General features: G+C 39.5%; 1 protein-coding gene across 4 annotated transcripts in view; it reads left to right on the top strand.

Moving 5' to 3' along the window:
• Positions 1–21371, top strand: part of CASK (calcium/calmodulin dependent serine protein kinase) — a 406622-nt gene that overhangs the window by 258704 nt on the left and 126547 nt on the right. For all 4 annotated transcript variants that reach the window (XM_023507605.1, XM_003800989.2, XM_023507604.1 and 1 more), the window contains exons 7-8: positions 4266–4441; positions 9794–9916. In XM_023507605.1, coding sequence (XP_023363373.1) covers positions 4266–4441; positions 9794–9916 — 299 coding nt within the window. The remainder of the gene's footprint in view (positions 1–4265; positions 4442–9793; positions 9917–21371) is intronic.

Below are 21371 nucleotides of genomic sequence, written 5' to 3'. Positions count from 1 at the left end.
TTAGACATTTTCTCTGTGTTAATCTATTTTTCTAAAGTCCATGAACCTTTCCCCCAAGCTGTTATTTTTAAAGCTAATTTTGAACCTCCAGTGTGTCACTTATTCAAAATTTATTTCTCTCTGTGCTTCTAGAATTAAAATACTTCCTGATAGGCTCGGCGCCTGTGGCTCAAGCGGCTAAGGCGCCAGCCACATACACCCAAGGTGGCGGGTTCAAATCCCCAGCCCGGGCCCGCCAAACAACAATGATGGCTGCAACCAAAAAATGGCCGGGCGTTGTGGCGGGCGCCTGTGGTCCCAGCTACTTGGGAGGCTGAGGCAGGAGACTCGCTTGAGCCCAGGAGTTGGAGGTGCTGTGAGCGAGATGCCACGGCACTCTACCCAGGGGGATAGCTTGAGGCTCCGTCTCAAAAAAAAAAAAAATACTTCCTGATAGTCAAAATATTGTCATATGTTAATACCTTTTCTTAATATTCTTGAAGTAATGCTAAGCGTTACAATGTTTTTGAAAATAATATAAGTAGAAAGGGCAAAATTACTTCTCTTGGAAAAAGCTTTCCTATTGTTTAAGGTACTTTTGAAATTTTGCTAATATTTATCAACTTTAAAACAGAAAGCTATTTTCTGGCAGTTGGAATCTTTGAACCTCCAGTCCTACAAATAGAAAGAAATTCTCTCCTGTGTATGTTCCATACAGTAAGAACTATTTAAATATATTTACACTTCCATTACCTGAAACTCAACTATTTGGAAAATTCACTTATCCAGAATACAACTCAAAACCTATAAAATAATTATATTAGTATCAAAACTATTCCTACCCTCAAAAATCCATTCATGGCCGGGCGCAGTGGCTTATACCTATAATCCTAGCACTCTAGGAGGCCCAGGGGGATAGATCACCTGAGCTCAGGAGTCTGAGACCAGTCTGAGCAAGAGTAGGACCTCATCTCTAAAAATAGCTAGACATTGTGATGGGCACCTGTAGTCATAGCTCCTCTGTTCAGGAGGCTGAAGCAAGAGAATCACTTGAGCCTAAGAGTTTGAGGTTGCTGTGAGCTATGATGTCACAGCACTCTACCAAGGGTGACAAAGTGAGACTTTCTCAAAAAAATAAAAATTCATGGTCCTCTCAATTGGGCATCTAAGATACTCTTTCTGAGGGTGACTTGTTCACACTTTTTATAAAATTATATAGATTTATGTTCCTTCTTCCTCTAGTTGGAATACCTTTTGTTTATCTGGTTAACTCCTACTGTTCTTAAAGGCTGAGCTAACAACTGGCTCCTTTTAAAAGCAGGCTGATCTTCACCATTCCAAATTAAGTAACCCGACTCTTTCTCTTCTATATTACTATCTGGGCTACATACCTCTGGGTAGTATTGGATGTGGAGACTTGTAATCATATCAAAGACTGAGATTTATAAAGGCAAGGGGCATCATGGCTTATCTCTGTATCCGCAGCACCTACGATGGTGTCTAGGACCTAGCAAATTGCTATCAAGTGAAATAGTCTCATTACTAGTTAGCCTCCAATTAATAACAGATTATAAACAATAAATTAAGAGAAGCCAGAACTGAAGTAAGCATAGTGAGAGGAAAGAAAAGAAAGCCTGACAGACAAAATATATATTGAGCAGACATCAAAACTTGGAACACACAGCAGCCTTTTAATACCAAAGAAATCAACCTTTACATACCTCTGAACTTCCTGAGGGTGCTTTCTGTTCTGTAGCATAGTTTTCTAATTGAGATCCACAATGACAACTCTGAGTCATCAAGAAAAGGTTAACTTATGTGCAGCATTCTGTGTAAAAGAAGTCAGGAAACTGTAGAAAGATAACCATATAAAGTTATTAAAGTAAAAATCGTTGTGTACATAAAGATTCAAATCCTAAAGTATTGAAAGTATATCTATTCAGAACAACTCCCTCCCCGAGGTTATAGATAGGAAGCTTTTACTATATTATCAAAATGTAATATTTAAATATATATCTGAACTATTTCAAACAGTGATATTTAATTTGGTTTAGTAATTAGTTTCCTGTTCTTAGAATTTTGTGGTCAAAGTCATAAAAGTCAAGTGGTCATAAAAAAGGAAAAAATAGTTTAACAGCAAAAACAAGGAATTTGAGGAAGTCAGTATATATAAAAGATTAACTCCACTCCTTTTCACAATCTACTCATGTACATGAAATAAAAGGAGCATTCCCGTGTATTCTAACAAGGTTTTTTTGCCCTATCATCTATGAGCAAATTCTTGAACCAAAAGACATGCATCTTCCCCCAAGAATGACAGTGATTCTGCAGAACTAGGTAGTCTTTTATCCAGGTAAGTAGAACCTCATCAGGATGGCTGTGACTGGCCATGGTGGCTCTAGTTATTTCCCATGTAAGGCCCCCATTTTGAGTTGCTTGGCTCTTTCTTACATGGGAAGTGGTAGGAATCAAGTTGACTTCAAAGCATCATCCAAACCATCAGCAGGTATCTCATTGCTACCCTAGTACCAGTGCCCTGAATGGTACCCTGAGTTCTTGCCCTGTTTTCCCCTACTGTCCATCAGAACAAGGCTAATCCTCCTTGTCCAGTCTGTTAATGAAAGTGGGAGGCTTAGCTCCCATCACTTCAGCTTCTTTATACATATTACTTGAGGAAGCAAAATAGCATAATACAAAAATAGAAACATTTCTCTAGCTAGGTTCTTCTAACCAGTAGTTTTTACTGACCTATTATACATTTTAAATGAAAATATTTTCACTATCAGAACCCTGAATTTGATCTCTCCTGCTGTGAGGGAAGGAAACCATAATGATCTGTAGCAAAGGTACATCATCGATACATAAGCTACAACAGCTCCTTTGTCTCTCTCCATTCCAACTGAGTTTGATAATCACTAACAGAATTTAATGTCACATGCTCTCTAGTCTAGCTGGAGCAGATCTCTAAAGTCCCTTTAAAACTCCAGACTGACTGGGCACAGTGGCTGATCCCTGTAATCCTAGTACTTTTGAGAGGCTGAGGTAAGAGGATTCACTTGAGGCCAGGAGTTTAAGACTAGTCAGACTAACATAGTGAGACCTCATCTCTACCAAATAAATACACATATAAATACATAAATAAATAAAAAAACTTTGAACCACAGTTCTGAGCTCTAGATAAGATATTATACAATCTTGAAGTAAAAATTATCTTGGACTCATTATGATGAAAGAGAGTAGAGAGAGATAAGAGGGAGGAAGGGAGAGGGTTGGGCCTACATACCTCTAGAAGAGCTGCCAAGTCTCATGGGCAGTGCCCCATTCCGTATAATTTCCCTCCAGGGTATAAGCCTTTCATACCACAATAGATGAAAAAAACTCCTTTTAAGATACTGAGTTAAAGATGGTTACTAATGTGTAAACAACTGATAACAGATTCCTTCTAGAAAGCTAGTTTTTGAGAGAGAAACAAAAGATCAAAGCAGACCGCATGGGAGGAGCTTTATGATTTTTTTGTTTTATGCCATATATTTGCCCTCCTTCTTTCTTCAAACATTAATATTAGGAGGAAACTAAAAATGCATATTATAATAAATATTCCTAACCATTGTTTATTGCTACAATCCATAAAATCAACTGAATAGGATTTCATATTCAAATACAGTAGAAGCTCTGTAAGTTGACTACCCAGGGGACTGTAACAAACTGGTCAACATATGAAGTGGTCAATGTAGGGAGGTGGTCAACTATGGAGGCACTACTGTACATATTCCAAACAACAGTCCTCAGCATTAGGTTTCACTAGGGAAATTTCCATTTGGCAGTCAAAAGCAGTCTTTTTTCCACAGATTTCTTTTTCACTCCTCTCCCTGTCTCTGCCCCTGCTCAGGGCAGGCCTCCCAGCTCTTTTCCTGAGCAACTACAGACCCTGCCTGCTGACACTTTCACATACCCCAAATCTATATTTTTAGTGACCTTTAAACATGTGAAAATTAATAAATTTAAACTTATTCTTGAAGCAAGAACTATGTAAATACATACTGTGTAGTGTGCAGAAATTCAACAAGACATAGTACCTATCTTGGGCTCAGTATTTTCAAAATGTGATTGGGGACATAACTTTTTTTCCTCCTGTGAGCATGACTTTATGGGGAAGGGAGAGGTGATAAGAATATTAGCATACTTTTTGTTCAGTTTGTTATTGTTCCATTATTTTCAGCTTTCAAGTAGAAAACTCCATTTTATGTAAACATGTTTCCTTAATGATGTTGTTGTTTTAAATGTAGGACGCGTTGGAACACCTCACTTTATGGCCCCAGAAGTGGTCAAAAGAGAGCCTTATGGAAAGCCTGTAGATGTCTGGGGGTGCGGCGTGATTCTTTTTATCCTGCTCAGTGGTTGTTTGCCTTTTTACGGAACCAAGGAAAGATTGTTTGAAGGCATTATTAAAGGAAAATATAAGGTAGTGTATTATGAACATCTTATTTTTCCATTGAGACTAAATTATTCTGAAAAATGCTTTTTAAAGTTACTGCCTGTCTTTGCTCACTGATAGACTGCCATGAACTTGCCCAAACAGAGAAGAAATCTTTGCTTCCATCATTGACCCAGTTCCCTTGTTAGGCAACATAGGCCTTATGTAAATTTCTGAGTTGCTATCAGCTGAACTACATCATCCAGATAAGGTGTCCTCAAACTACAGCCCATGGGCCACATGTGGCCCTTGTAGGACATTTATCTGGCCTGCGGGGTGTTTTTGCCACCACTGCCTGTCCTGCTTAGCAGCCGACTCATCCCAGGGCCCGCAGTCCGGCCCTCCAATGGTCTGAGTGACAGTGAACTGGCCCCCTGTTTAAAAAGTGATCCAGATGAAGAAAACTCTTATGGCCCTTTGAGTAAATTTGAGAATTTGGGCTTAGTTTTCAAAGGTTTTTGCTTAGGCTGGGCATGGTGACCTGGGCATGGTCAGGAGTTCAAGACCAGCCTGAGCAAGAGTAAGACCCTGTCTTTACTAAAAATAGAAAAATTAGCTGGGTGTTGGGACAAGTCCTGTAGTCCTAGCTACTTGGGAGGCTGAGGCAGGAGGAGCACTTGAGCCCAGAAGTCTGAGGTTGCTGTTAGCCATGACACCATGGCGTTCTAGCCTGGGGCAACAGAGTAAAACTCTGTCTCAAAAAATGAGAAAGAAAGAAAGAAGGGAGGGAAAGTTGGCTTTTTCTTAATATATAACGTTGAAATGGAAATTTCATCCACTTTAATTTTAAATTTATGCTAGCATAGCTGAAAACATTTGCTGTTTACATTCCAGGATAAACTGAAATATCAGAATCACAATTGCATTTCATAATACAATATAGAGGCATTCTGATGTGACTTAAACATTTGTATTCTTGTTTGCCTATAGTGTCTTGGAAATGTCATGTACTATCACAGACTTTGGAAATAAATAAGCTTAAGATTGATTTCACTACCCCACCTCTTCTTATACTTCTTTGCTCTATACCACTACATATAGCTGGCAGGGACTAGGAGGCCAAAGCATGAGGGAAGGGTTGTCTGTATATCAAGTCAAAGCAGTTTATGTTGGGGAAATTCTTTTTCCTCCCACTTTTACTGAAATTCATACTTTCTATTCAGCCGAATCACTGTTTCATTTTCAGCCATGCCTGGCAACATAAAACCAGGTTTATATCACAGTAGACTCCCAGACTGTGAGGCCCCTAATGGTTTCTTTTCAATTCCTCATTAATGTTAGAATTTTATATGGGACTTGGGGGAAAAAAAAGGTAAAGTACTTTCAGACTTGCAGCCTATCTTTTAAGCCATAAATGAATCTTGCAGAGATGAAAATGGTGTATACTTTTGTTTGTTTGCCTTGTTTGCCATCAGATTATAAGTGCATACCAGTTTGTCTTTTATTTGGTTCAAGATGTATGCAAAAACTATTAATGGAGAAGAATGTTTTCAGTACAGTTTTTTTGCTTCTCTTAGAGTCAGTTCGCCTCTAGGGAATAAAATCAATACTTTCAAGGTAACTTAGTGTCTCACAAAACTGCTTGTAAGTAGTCATCCCCTTCAATCCTTGGAAATTGTGAATGTCTATCAGGAATGCACAGCCAAGACTTTCTGGTTGAATTTTGACAAGTGGAATTACAGATACTAACTTGTGAAAAGAAACATAATTAGTAATTCATCAGTATAATAATACTAGCAATAATGATAGCTAACTCAGACATAGCACTTATTCTGTGCCAGGAACTGTTCTAAGCACTTTACTTATATTAACTGATTTAATCTTCACAGCAACTTGTGACTGAGGTACCATATAATAAAATCTGTCACCTACCCTTTTGAGTTATAAGTTTTTGCTAATAATAGAATTTTCCTTTGTGTTTGTTCAGTTGCTAACTTCCTGGTTTCCAAGGCAATGTGCTTCATTCCAACAGCCTCTGGTATTTGATTTTGTCTATTTTTAAAACATCGAATAGTTATTTTTGTTTCTTGGTAAGAATCTTGGACTGTTCACACATGTCCAAAAATTAAATCATTTAAAAATTCCCTATTCCTAGTATTACAGTTAAGTCAGATGGATTGCATAATGGCAGCTATATCATAATTTCTGTAGCTGGGATATGAAGCTTTGAGGTTAATAATTTATTTACTCCTTTACTTGGCTAACCTCACCTCTAGTTTATCTTCATGGCTTTCCTTACAAAAGGCTCAGGTTTTCAACAGCTAGTGAAGTATAAGTCCATCTCTACTGTCTATGATGATTCTGCCAGCATTTCTTTTTTATTTTGTTATGGAAAATTTCAAACAGACAAAAATAGTAGAGAGAATAGTATGATGAACCTCTATCATCAAATAGTTAACATATGGCCAATATTCCACATATTACCATAATAGATTATTTTAAAGCAGATCTTAAAATAATCATTTCACCATCCTTGATGATTCTTAACAGAAGAACTATTAACAAGATCCTTGATTTCTGTGGGTGTTTTCAAAATAAGTTAGACAAGATCTTTTAATTGTAGTACATTTAAATTGTCATAGTTTATGGCTTGGCCATTAACCATAGCTCAGTGAATACGGTGCCAGCCACATACACCAAGGCTGGTGGGTTCAAGCCTGGCCTGGGCTTGCTTAAAAAACAATGACAACTACAACAACAACAAAAAAAAAAATAGCTGGGCGTTGTGGCAGGTGCCTGTGGTCCCAGCTACTCGGGAGGCTGAGGCAAGAGGAACACTTAAGCCCAAGAGTTTGAGGTTGCTGTAAGCTGTGATGTCACAGGACTCTACCGCGGGTGACATAGTGAGGCTCTGTCTCAAAAAATAAAATAAATAAATAAATAAATTTCCATAGTTTATAAACTGCTACTGGTCTTGAGTGACTTTAATATTTTAAACTTTCAGCTCGGTGCCTATGGCTCAAGTGGCGAAGGCGCCAGCCACATACACCTAAGGTGGCAGGTTCGAATCCAGCCTGGCCCGCTAAACAGCAATGATGGCTGCAACCAAAAAATAGCCAGACGTTGTGGTGGGCGCCTGTAGTCCCAGCTACTTGGGAGGCAGAGGCAGGAGACTCGCTTGAGCCCAGGAGTTGGAGGTTGCTGTGAGCTGTGAAGCCACAGCACTCTACCCAGGGTGACAGCTTGAGGCTCTGTCTCCAAAAAAAAAAAAAATATTTTAAACTTTCATTTGCTAGCTTACTTGATCTTTTACTGTTGATGTCACAGAGAGTACTGTTTAGTTGAAGTATATCCTATATTTAACCTTAATTTTTTAATAAGGGACAAAAATATATTTCCCATACTGTATATAAAAGATGCAATGTCATCTTACATCATTGTTACAAGTAGCCAGTTAGTATCTGTACAACAATATTCTAAACCGTGACTTTGGTATTCAAATAAATGAGATTGTTTTATACCTCTATTTTATTCCCCCTTATAGAAACAACCTCCCCAATTAATTTTAGTTACTCTTCTCACTCAGCCAAAGGAAAACAAAGCCCTGTATTGGGCTCTCTCATAAAAAGGATTGTGGGGGAGGGGGAAGTAGCCTTCTAACCCTCTACTCACATCAGAAATCTTACCACCACTTTCCTTTACCAAAGAAAAGTCATGCAAAGTTTAAAGAGCACATTAGGCCAGGCACAGTAGTTCATACCTGTAACCCTAGCACTCTGGGAGGCCAAGGAGAGTGGATTGCTTGAGCTCAGGACTTCAAGATCAGCCTGAGCAAGAGCAAGACCTTGTCTCTACTAAAAGTAGAAAAACTAGCCAGGCATTGTGGCTGGCACCTATCATCTCAGCTACTCAGGAAGCTGAGGCAAGAAGATTGCTCAAGCCCAAGGATTTGAGGTTGCTGTGAGCTATAACACCATGGCACTACCCAGAGTGACAGAGGGAGACTCTATCTGAAAGGAAAGAAGGAATGGAAGAAAGGGAAGGAAGGGAGGCAAGGAAGAAAGAAAGAAATAGCACGTCAGCAGCTCCAAGATGGGGAAGAAGAAACAAGGCTATCTAAGCCCTGTCTAATTATTTAGTACTTTAATACTTAACTCTTTTTTCAGACTGGTCAGTTGACCACAATTTCAATAGGATAACAATATTTAAACAGTTTCATGGCTTTCCTCTTAAAGGGATTTCACAAACAGAAGTAGCTACTGTTTGAAATTCTGCTATTTTAAAAAAATGGAACAACCTTCAACTTTAAGAGCTATCCCTAACATGGAGACACTTTTCACTCTCTATCTACAAGTACAAAACCTCACATTAGCCAGAGCTGAATATCTAGTTCTAGCCCTTGGCCAAATTATAATGATTCATTTATACTGCAGTGCAAGTACTGTGATTTTATTAGGCTGTAAATTGTTGTGAAGTTTATTCTCCATGTTTCTCCCTTAAAAGGTAACATGGTTCTCTGCCTGTTAAAGCCATGCCTTTGCTTGAAACTCCTGGCATCAGGCATCTCACATAACTCCCAGTGGTCAGCTTCCTGATACGTTGCAAAGGGAATGAGACCCTACTGTCTACTTCTTTCCCCATTTCCCTTCCCAACCCTAAAAGCCCTAGCATTCTTTGAATTTTTTTATTGTTCCTGTTCTTAGACATATCCTTTTCCCCAGGAGCCTTCTAGCTCTTTCCTCACAGAGCTACTGCTTTTCTCATAAGTCTTATATCTTTTGAGCAACTCATAATTCTTTCTGTTTGATTTTAGTCATTTACCATGTGTCTTAGTTGTTTCATCTCTATAAGAGAGACAAATGTAACTTCACTGAGGATAATATTCAAGCAAATTGATTATTTTGTTAGCCTTATGGTAATAGTATGCTTTTCCTAAATAGCAAAATTGGTAATACAGTAATCAAAATCTCCTATTAATAACTTTACATAGTTCACAATTACTGCTGATCCCCATTTTAAAAAACATTTAAATGTTCCTTTCTTTAAATTTTTTAAAGTATGGTTAGTCCTTTCTAGATCAATATACTCTAATCTCTTTAGTTGAGGATCTAAAGGTAGAAGAAGCTAGAATCATGAACATTCTATTCTTCGATTATTAAAGTTATAACAATGAGAGCATATGTATGGAATATTTACTGATGCAGGTTCTCATATAGTGAACAACAACAAAAGAATTGCATTTGTCCTTTTCTTCATTAGAAAACAAGCCTTTACATTCAAACTTCTGTTCTTAGCTCTGAAAATTTTATTCACATTGAAACAGGATAGGAATAGTAAATAATAGTAAATGTTAACTTCTCACTAAAGATAACTATATAATTTTCCTTTCTTACTCCTCAGATGAATCCAAGGCAGTGGAGCCATATCTCTGAAAGTGCCAAAGACCTAGTACGTCGCATGCTGATGCTGGATCCAGCTGAAAGGATCACTGTTTATGAAGCACTGAATCACCCATGGCTTAAGGTACATGAGCACATAGGGCACCATCTACATTTCGTTTGAACACTTCCAGTGACAGGAATATAATGCTTTGTAAGGTGGCCCCTTTCACCTTTCCTGTTTTCTGAGCATTTTTTCATTAGTTATTGTTCTTCTTGTTTGCTATTTCTGCAAATCATCTACAAACATCTCAGTAGAGGATATAGTATTTGAGTGTCTGTCAGCTATCACACAGAGGGTACAAAAGGATTAAGTCTGAATATATCAGGGAGGAAGGCATGTTTGTTTTCTGCCAATACATGTTCCAAAGATATGCAACATAAAGAGAAAAAAAAAAAGATATGCAACATGAGGGACGAAAATAATACTGTTACAGTAATTAATTGTCTTTATTTTGGGTGTGACTGTGTGCTTTATAGCATTAACTACTTTTCATTAGATACCAGATATGAATTATTGTCTTGGGAAAAGGCAATGTAACGAAATTTTTTTATATCTCATTCTGCCAATAAGTATTAAGGAAAATTATAACTTAAGATGTCAGTGTAACGGTACTATACAGTTCAGTAATTTCAGGAAATTCTCACTTTACAAGTTAAAAAGCTAAGGCTCAAAGAGTTTAAGAATCTTGCCAAGGTCAGGTATGGTGGCTGAGGGCCTGTAATCTTAGCACTTTAGGAGGCCTAGGTGGGAGGATTACTTGAGGCCAAGAATTAGAGACACCAGCCTGAGGAACATGGTGAGACACAAAATAGAATAAATTAGGCAGGTATGGTGGCACACGCTTGTGGTCCCAGCTACTCAAGAGGCTGAGGCAGGAGGACCACTTGAGCCCAAAAGTTTGAGGCTGCAGTGAGCTGTGATCATGCCACTGCTCTCCAGTATAGACAATAGGGTAAGACCTTGTTGTGAGAAAAACAAATCTTGCCCAAGTCACAAATGTTGTCAGTGGTAGAACCAAGATTTTAATTCGCCCTTTTATTTGTGTGCTAGATCCTATTTCTTTTGCTTATTCAATAGCATTGACCCAACAACTTCCTTCTTTCCTGCATCATCTGTTTTCTACCTGTTGGATCTGACATGCTGTGATTTATTTTTATTATACATACACACACATACACACATGCCTTCTCTTAATCCTATAACCCCCTCTGCTTTCTGCCCTTAGTCGCTACTTTTTTTTTTTTTTTTTTTTTGGACAGCGTCTCAGATAATCCTCCCATCTCAGCCAAGATTCCAGGCACAAGCCATTGTACCTGGCCCTAGTCTCTGCTTTTCTTCACAGCAAAAGTCTAAGAAAGAATTTTCTGTACTACTCATGTTCTCCAGTTCTTCCCATCCCTTTCTCTTGAACCTACTCTAGTCAGGGTCACAATCCTGTTAACTTCACCAAAATAGATCTTGTCAAGTCGTATTGACCTTCACATTGCTAAGTCCAGTTGTGACATCCCAGACCTTGTCCTTCTTGGCTATTCAGCAACTTTTGACATCCATCTTCCTAAAATGCTTCCTTTGGCTTTCATGACTCCCCCTCTCTCCTGATTGTCCTTCTACCACTTTGGCTGCTCCTTCTCAAATATTGCTGGTTTTTCCTCACTTCCTTGCACCCACTTCTCCATATTGAAATGCTATATATAGGCCTGTGTCCTTGCTCCTCTTCTTTTTCTCTATTAAAGGTGAAAAAACTCAAACTGTTTTTTCTCTGCTCTACACCACACAACAGTCAACACAGAAAACCAGAAGACTTCTGTAACCAAATGTGTAGGGATTTCTCCCAACAAGCAAGCAAGCAGTCAACCCTGAAATGACAACAACTGGGTTTCCTTAATTCAATTTTGACACTGTCTATGTAGCAATAGCATTAAATCCCACAGGTCAAGGGCTCAGTCTCAGAAGACCATGTCTCACCATCAGACATCAATTATAAGTCCAAGCCTCTGGAACTTCTGACTAACAAGCTGTAAACTGGTGGTCCCATGACCCCCTCCACTTTGGGTTCAATTAATATGGTAGAACAACTCGGAGAACTCAAGAGAAATGCACGTCTACTGGTTTATTATATAGGATATTGCCAAGGATACAAATGAGGAGATACATAGGGTGGCTATAGGGTTAAGGGTGTAGAGCTTCCATACTCTCTGTAGGCATACCATCCTCTAGGATCCTCCACCTGTGAAATTGTCCAGAAGCTCCCCAAACCTTGTCCCCTTAAGTTTTATGAAGGCATCATTATATACGTATGATTAAGTATACCACTGGCCATTGATGATCAACTTAACCTTTGGCTCCTCTCTCCTCCCTGGAAGTAGGGGGTTGGGAATAAAGTCCCAGCCTGCCAATCCTGCCTTGGTCTTTCAGGTGACCAGTCTCATTCTGAAGTTACCTATGGGCTGCCAGCCATCAGTCAGTACAAACATCAAAAAATTATCACTTTGGAGATTCTGAGGATTTTAGGAATTGTATGCCAAGAAACAGGGTTGAAGACCAAATACGTATTTCACAATGTCACAGTTTACCCTTGGTCTTTGAACCCAGATCCTTTATGTTAAAAGGATGTGCAACACAAAAGATATTGCCCCATTACTAGAATCTCATTCAATCATTAATAATTAGATTAGTACATCCACTGTCATAATGTGTAAATATGTCTCCCAGGATGAGGCCACTCAAGATTTGCAGGCTTCCATTGATCTTGAGAGGTTAAAAAAGCAGGAGTGGTCTCTGATAACATGTGCCTTTTAGACATTTGATATAATTGAACTAAAAAAAAACAATGTTGGCCAGGCACAGTGGCTCACACCTGTAATCCTAGTACTCTGGGAGGCCAAGGTGGGTAGATTGCCTGAGCTCACAGGTTCAAGACCAGCCTGAGCAAGAGCGAGACCCCATTTCTAAAAATAGCCAGGTATTGTGGTAGGCCACTGTAGTCCCAGCTACTTAGGAGGCTGAGGCAAGAGGATCACTTGAGCCCAAGAGTTTGAGGTTGCTGTGAGCTATAACGTGCCCTGGCACGTTACCAAGGGTGACGAAGTGAGACTCTGTCTCACAAAAAAAGTTAAAAAGGCAATATCATTTCTGGTTCTAAGCCTCTTTCAAATTATTAATTAATATGGGCTGTCCCTGAATTCATGGCCCAATTTATTTATTCCTTTACCCTCAGTTGATATTCTTTCTTGTCTGTATTAATAAATAACCTTTTTAAGGGACATTAGAATCAACACTGTGTTTGTGTTGGTCCAGACTGTAAGTAGCAGCACTAGTCTAGCAACTGCCTCCCCCTTGGTCCACTCCTGCTCAGATAGGGTAAGTTATACAATTGCAGAATGAATGGGCTATTTTTGCCGCCAGCAATATAGCTATATTCATTCCTAGCCCTAATTTTGTCAGATGGGGCAAAGGCACAACGAATCTCCAACAGGCCTTAGGAATTCTGACATAAGGTTTAAATAAATGCATAGTTAACTGTTTCTAGCTTGGGAATCTTCCCTATTACTGGAAGCTGCATTTGCAGCCCTGGCCCTAGGACCACCAAATCAGGTAGGGGAAATAAAAAACTGAGGCTTGGTGCCCATAGCACAGTGGTTACAGTGCCAGCCACATACACCAAAGTTGGTGGGTTTGAATCCGGCCCAGGCCAACTAAACAACAATGACAACTGCAATAAAAAAATAGCCGGGTGTTGTGGTGGGCGCCTATAGTCCCAGCTGCTTGGGAGGCTGTGGCAAGAGAATCGTTTAAGCCCAAGAGTTTGAGGTTGCTGTGAGTCATGATGCCATAGCACTCTACCAAGGGTGACATAGTGAAACTATGTCTCAAAAAAAAAAACAACTGAGGTGATGTGAGAAAGAAAGAAAAAAGTGTAATCACTATACCAGCATATTCCTCCCTTGGCAAGAATTGCACAGTGATATCAGCATCTTCCCCCATTCTCTCTTCCCTAGACCGAGCAAGTAAACAGGAAAATCTAGTGGGGACATACTCCTTTAGTCCCACTCACGTTGAGTGAGTCAGCACATGCACACAAGGGCAAGTAAGCCAGATGTTCATGCTTTTTATCTCCCCTTGTTTTAGACAACCAATATTTTAAATGCCCATTCTACTTCTCCATCAAACTATAGGATGTCCCAAACATTACCCCTAAAGTCACCATACATAGGGAAAATGGGAAATTGTAGCTAAATATACCTTTATTTACAGAATATTCATTACAAAATTTTATAAAGAGGTGGCCAACATGTAAAGACTATTTTGTAAACTTATATTTTTAAACGTATAATTTAAAACAAAATATGTAATTTTACTTATTTATTTATTTGAGACAGTTTCAAGCTGTCACCTTAGGCAGAGTACCATGGCATCATAGCTTATAGCAACTTCAAACTCTTGGGCTCAAGCGATTCTCTTCCCTCAGTTTTTCTATTTTTAGTAGAGATGAGGTCTCACTTTTGCTCAGACTGGTCTCAAACATGTGAGCTCAAGCAATCCACCCACCTTGGGCTCCCAGAGTACTAGGATTACAGGTGTGAGCCACCATGCTCAGCCACAATATGTAATTTTAAACAAAAAATATTTTTAAGTAGTTTACAAAATATTCTGATGTTCAGAGCTGCATATAGAGCACTGCGCAAGTGACAGTATAATCCAATAGCTCCTCACATAGTTCTAGAGTCAGTTCTAAGGGAAACGGGCTCCCTGGTTGTAAATCTTCTAGTACTCCCTAGGCAGATGATTCTGTATAAACCATTTCCATTTTATTATAGAACTCTTCTGGGCACTGCCACCCCATTAGAGTATTTCTTTGCCATCACCCAAGACACCATGGGTATTTTACGTGTCAAGATCATTTTATGTCCTTCAGTCATAAGGGGAGCTTCAGTTAATGTCCCACAGCAAGGCAATAAATGCCCAAGTAAAAATTCCCTGGTCCAAAGTCCTAGTAGTCCTTGCTGGGAGACACTCGTAGGCTTTTGCCATAAGCCACAGTAAATGCTCCACAAAGGGCCATTGGATGGAGAATTTGTCCCACCAGCATCCAGCTTCTATTCTACACTGTGTGAGCTTAAACAATCTTTCTGTTTCCCATTTAGCCCCATTCAGCATGTCCAAATAATACTGCTGCAAGGGCAAATTTAGATTCCTTCTCTTTTACAGTACTAGCTATAGAGAACATTTCCTGGTCAGATACAATGTCCCAACCCCACAATACAGTCAGGTAAGAGAGACGCAGCCAACCACTTCACCTAAAGCATGTTCAAATGCACCAACTCTCCTATAAACATTTACCTTAATTCCATCAACCCTTGCTTTCCTAACTGTAGCCTCCATTAGGGCCTTATCAACAGGTTTTGGTTTTACAGTCCTGGGTAGGGGAAGTGTTCCCGATGCAACATAACATCCAGTTCCATGAAACATTTAGTAAAAGAAACACAACTTCTTTACATAAAGCCTGTTTATTGCCCTGTTTAAACATTCCAACTTTCACAATTTTAGCAACCCTTACATTTTTTTTTTTTTTGAGACGGAGCCTCAAGCTATCCCCCTGGGTAGAGTGCCACGGCATCACAGCTCACAGCAACCTCCAACTCCTGGGCTCAAGCGAGTTTCCTGCCTCCACCTCCCAAGTAGCTGGGACTACAGGCACCTGCCACAATGCCTGGCCATTTTTTGGTTGCAGCCATCATTATTGTTTGGCGGCCCGGGCTGGGGATTCAAACCCGCCACCTTAGGTGTATGTGGCTGGCGCCTTAGCCACTTGAGCCACAGGCGCCGAGCCTACATTTTTTTTTCTTTTGAGCCAGAGTCTCACTTTGTCATCCTCAGTAGAGTGCTGTGGTGTCACAGCTCACAGCAACCTCAAACTCTTGAGCTTAAAGGATTCTTTTCCCTCACCCTCCCAAGTAGCTGGGACTACAGGCGCCCACCACAGCACTCAGCTATTTTTAGAGATGGGGGTCTCTCTCTGGCTCAGGCTGGTCTCAAACCTGTGAGCTTAGGCAGTCCACCCACCTCAGCCTCCCAGGATTATGGGCCTGAGCCACTGTACCCCGCCAACCCTTACATTTTTATGTTCCAGTCTGAGGAACTTCTTCACTCCACACCAAGTTACCCTCCCTAGTCCAAAAGGCTTTTGAGTCCCCAGCAGGGGATTGAGCCAAGGGACCTTGGTCCTTTTGTCAACCTTTGTCTTGATTAACCTGCCTGCACGTGGCCCAAAGCAGTTGTTTGTCAGCTTTCTCATTGCAATCTCTGCCTTCAGACTTTTTAAATTTCTCCAAACTGGGATAAATTACAGCAAGCCTGTTTGGAACCCCTAAACATTGGGGGAACAGTAGGAGCTCCCTCTGATCCACCTAACCTGCAGTAGTGTTATATTAAGATCTTTGTTTTAACCCTGTCAATTAGTTTAAGTGCCAGATAACAGTGACAATGGCAACTATTTTAGTCATTTTTGAGATCCTTCAGAAGATGTTTTAGCACTACTTAGTACATACTTATAATGGCTTTCAAAAACTTATCTTGGCTAATAATATATTTATCTTTGGAAACGCTTATTCCTACCAATGATTATAGTTCTTGTTCTAAGTAATCTAAGCTTAATACATAATAGATTGGCTCGGCGCCTGTGGCTCAAGTGGCTAAGGCGCCAGCCACGTACACGCAAGGTGGTGGGTTTGAATCCAGCCCAGACTGCCAAACAACAATGACAGCTGCAACTAAAACAAACAAAAAAAATATCCGGGCATTGTGGCAGGCACCTGTGGTCCCAGCTACTTGGGAGGCTGAGGCAGGAGACTTGCTTCAGCCCAGGAGTTGGAGATTGCTGTAAGCTGTGAAGCCACGGCACTCTACCCAGGGGGACAGCTGGAGGCTCCTATCTCAAAAAAAAAAAAATACATAATAGATTTCTGGCACCATAAAAACAAAAAGCAAAGAATATCAATGACTTTTTAAAAATTACAGAATGCTGTTTGACCTCAGTGCCACATGCCATGCCTGTACACTTTACCTTCAGTCCTTATGTGTCATTTGAAGATAGAAAAATTCAATGAGAATGTTATCTAGCTGGTGAAAGGAGATGTGATATTTTATTACTTGTCCATGTATATTTAACACCACTATGGATGTAAGTGGTATTTAGTCATTCTTAGTGAATGACTAAAATTGAAGCTAGGGCTTAAATATGAAAAACTGTATCCTACAAAGTGAAGAAATAAGATGATGAAAATCCTTGTGATGAAGAGTGCCCAAAGTCATAGTACTTGACATACCACTGCTTTATGTCAAAAAAAGAAAGAAAGAAACTGTCTTTTTGGTAAAACCACGAGAATCATAATGTTCTATTCAAGCATTTCATATTAAAAAAAGAATTTTGGCTCACGCCTGTAATCCCAGCACTTGGGAGGCTGAGGCAGGTGGATTGCCTGAGCTCACAGGTTCAGGACCAGCCTGAGCCAGAGGGAGACTTTGTCTCTAAAAATAGCCAGGCATTGTGGTAGGCACCAGTAATCCTACTTACTTGGGAGGCTGAGGCAAGAGGATTTCTTAAGCTTAGGAGTTTGAGGTTGCTGTGAGCTATGACACCATAGCATTCTACCAAGGGTGACAAAGTGAAACTCTGTCTCAAAAAAAAAAAAAAAAGAAAGAATTTGAATATTAGGCCAAATAGTATTGAATGTTTTATATCTTATGATTATTAAATTATACCTGTTTAATACCTTTATCTATCTGAATTAATGATGCTTGCTGTGAATATTTATTCCAACAAAGGTAGGCTAAGATTGTACTTTCCTCATACATGATTGAGCTTTTCTCATACCATTTGTAGCTTTAATATGTAGACTGTAAATTATATTGACTATGATAAAAGGTGGAGAGAGTGTTTATCTCAGGCTAATCAATATGAATTGAAAAATCAATCAACACACCACTTAAATGTGTTATCAGTATCTAGTGTGCTATAAAAACTTTTCAGAATTCATGTCACATTATTATCAGTGTAGGAGGGAATATTTAATACATAAAAATGATATTTTTACTCTGTTGTCTCATTTCTAATGCCTTGAGATTTTATTAATGCTTACATGTTTTCTGGTAAGAGATAATTTAACTGACTTTTTTTAATCTCATGATTTCATCATCTTAAAAATTATGAGATAGCTGGATGTTGTGGTAGGCACCTGTACTCCCAACTACTTGGGAGGCTGAGGCAGGAGGATCGATCACTTGAGCCCAGGAGTTTGAGCTTGCTGTGAGCTATGATGTCATAGCACTCTACTAAGGGTGACAAAATGAGATTTTGTCTCAAAATTAAATAATAAGAAATCATAATGAAGCATAATTTTGTGTTTTAAAAAACTCTACCTTTTTTTTTTCCTTTTGCAGTTTTTGGCCAGGGCTGGGTTTGAACCCGCCGCCTCCAGCATATGGGGCTGGTGCCCTACTCCTTTGAGCCACAGGCACTGCCCCCAAAACTCTACTTTTTGATTCTGTCCTTACCTTTCTTGGCTTCATCTTAGTGAATGGTGGACAGAAAAGGTGTTCACTAGAAATATAGTTAACAGTCAGATACATAGGAAATTTCCCAATCCATTGGGAAAAAAAGACATGGGCAGGCTATGAAATAGATTTTCAAATGATGCTAACAGAAATACAGAAATGATTATGTCCTACAGGAGCCACTTCTCAGTTTTTTGCCTAAAGAGAGTGTGCTTTGAGGGTCCCATTTTGTCTGTTGTCCTTGTCTTTGAAGTTTCTAGGTTGTGGGCTGCTCTCACCCTCAGGCCAGGGTATATTAGGAAGCAAAAAAAAAAATCTAGCAATATTACCACAGGTTGCCCTTCTAGTCATGGGATCCCTACCCACTACACCTCCTTTTCTCCAGCTTTTAGAGTCTTGAGTTACTTGCTTTATATATCATATCTGAAATTTTAGGGGAATTAGTGGAGGCACAGGTGACCTATGCATATTATCTTATCATTGGGTAGTCACTTTAGCACTCCACTTTGAATCTTTAATTTCCTTGTTATCAATAACTCTGACCAAAACTGTAGACTGTAGGAAAAGTGTTTATTCTGTTTAAATCATCTCCAATTCCAGTTTGTTGCTCTAGAATCTAGGTCTGACATGCATCTTTCAGGCTGCCTGCCTCAGTTTTCCCATCTCAGTTGGAGCTCACACTGAGAAGCTTGGTGTTGTCATTGACTCCCCTTTTTCTCTCATACCACACATCTAATCTGTCACAAAACCCTCTTCTGTCTACCTTCAGAATACATGTGGAAATAAGAACTTCTGTTCTTTGAAAAATGAGATACCTGTACACATGTATTAGAATGGCTAAAATCAAAAAGACTGACGGTAACAAGTGTTGGAGAGGATGTAAAACAGAAGGAACTCATAGACTGCTAATGGGAATGTAAAATGGTATAGCCACTTAGGAAACAGTTTAGTAGTTTCTTGAAAAGTTAAACATACTCCTATCATATGCCCCAGCCATTCTACTTCTTAGTACTTACCTGACAGAAGTGAAACATATCTTCACACAAAGACTTATACATGCATGTTCACAGCACCTTTATATGAAATAGCCAAAAATTGGAAACAAGCAAAGGTCCATCAATAGGTGAAAGCATAAACCATGGGGTATATGCATACAATGGAATACTACTCAACAGGAGAAAGGAATGAACAAAATGGATGCAACAAAATACATGCAACAAAATGGATAAGTTCAAAATCATGCTGAATAACACCTGGATAACAATTAACACATACTGTATGATTCCATTTATATAAAATTCTAGAAAATGCATACTTATCTATAGTGACAGAAAGTAAATCAGTGGCTGCCTGGGGTTGGGGAGAAGGGATTACAAAAGGGCACAAGGATACTTTTGACAGTGATGGATTTGTTCATTATCTTGATTGTGACAATGGTTTTGTGGTTGTAGATATATGTCAAAACTTATCAAATTGTACATTTTAGACACGTGCAGTTTATTATATACAAATTATACTTCAGTTATGCTGAAAACAAAATGGAAATAATTAAGAGTCTGTCTCCTTTTCACCATTTTTTTTTTTTTTGTAGAGACAGAGTCTCACTTTGTCGCCCTGGGTAGTATGCCGTGGCATCACACTGCTCACAGCAACCTCCAACTCCTGGGTCTAGGCCATTCTCTTGCCTCAGCCTCCCAAGCAGCTGGGACTACAGGCGCTCACCACAACACCCGGCTATTTTTTCGTTGCAGTTTGGCGGGACCAGGTTTGAACCCGCCACCCTTGGTGTATGGAGCCGGCGCCCCACCCACTGAGCCACAGGCGCCGCCCTCTTTTTTACTATTTTTATTAATTTCTTACCTAGTTTCATCTACCATCATCTTTCACCTGGATTACTGCAATAGCCTCTTAACTAGTCTTCCTACTTTTTCTTCTTTTATATCCCCTTCCAGTCTATTCTCAACACAACACCAGAGTGTTCCTTTAAAGTTAAGTCAGCGGCCCAGGAGTGGTGGCTCACACCTGTAATCTCAGCACTTTGGGAGGCCAAGGCAATATGATCACTTAAGGCCAGGAGTTCAAGACCAGCCTGAGCAAAATAATGAGATCTCCATCTCTACAAAAAAAATACAAAAATTAGTCAGGCATGGTGGTACACTGTGTGCCTATAGTCCCAGCTACTCAGGAGACTGAAGCAGGATGATCCCTTGAGCCAGGAGTTTGAAGTTACAGTGAGTTTTAATCATGCACTTCTCACTGCACTTCAGCCTGTGAGGCATAGCAAGACCATGTTTCTAAAAAAATAAATGAAACATGAAGGTAAGTGAGATCATGACGATCCAGCTCAAGGGTTCTCTCTCCCACTCAGAATAAAAGCCAAAAAGCACTTCATGGCTCTACCCAAGACTTGTCATATCTCTGACCTGATCTCATCCAACCTGGTCACTTCATACACATTGCACCCACGTTGGTCTCCTTGCTAATTCTCTAACTTACCTTTTTTCTATTTTCTTATCTTCTCCCACTAGATTATGAACTGCATGAGGGCTGGAATCTTTGTTAGTTTTACAATGCCTGGCCCATAGTAAGCTCTCAAAAAAAAATTTTATGAAATTAATGAGTGCTTATATCATGTATTGACAAATCTTCAAGATGCATTGACAAGTTACAGTAGAACCAAAGTGGAGGAGAAAAAGAATAACAAGAGGTTTGAAATATACATAAGGAATAGTTTGAGGTGACTGAAAGCATTCTTTAGAGAAGAACATTTTCAAAATTACACTTTTTAAAAATTATAATGGGCTGTCAGAAAATGATGATCTACTGGGTGAGGTCAGACAGAATGATCATCCACTGAGGATGAAAGGGGATTCTGCATGGAGGAAATGGTTAAATTAGATGGTTTCGAAAAGTTTGTCAGAGTTCAAAGATTTTGTGATCTTTTTTTTTTTTATTTAAACAATCTTACTTTGTTACCCTTGGT

The sequence above is a fragment of the Otolemur garnettii genome, unplaced genomic scaffold (assembly GCF_000181295.1).
Source record: "Otolemur garnettii isolate 467f Iridium unplaced genomic scaffold, OtoGar3 scaffold00192, whole genome shotgun sequence".
NCBI classification, from domain to species: domain Eukaryota; kingdom Metazoa; phylum Chordata; class Mammalia; order Primates; family Galagidae; genus Otolemur; species Otolemur garnettii.
Note: the sequence above shows the minus strand (reverse complement) of the source record. Positions and strands in the feature narration are given on the sequence as shown.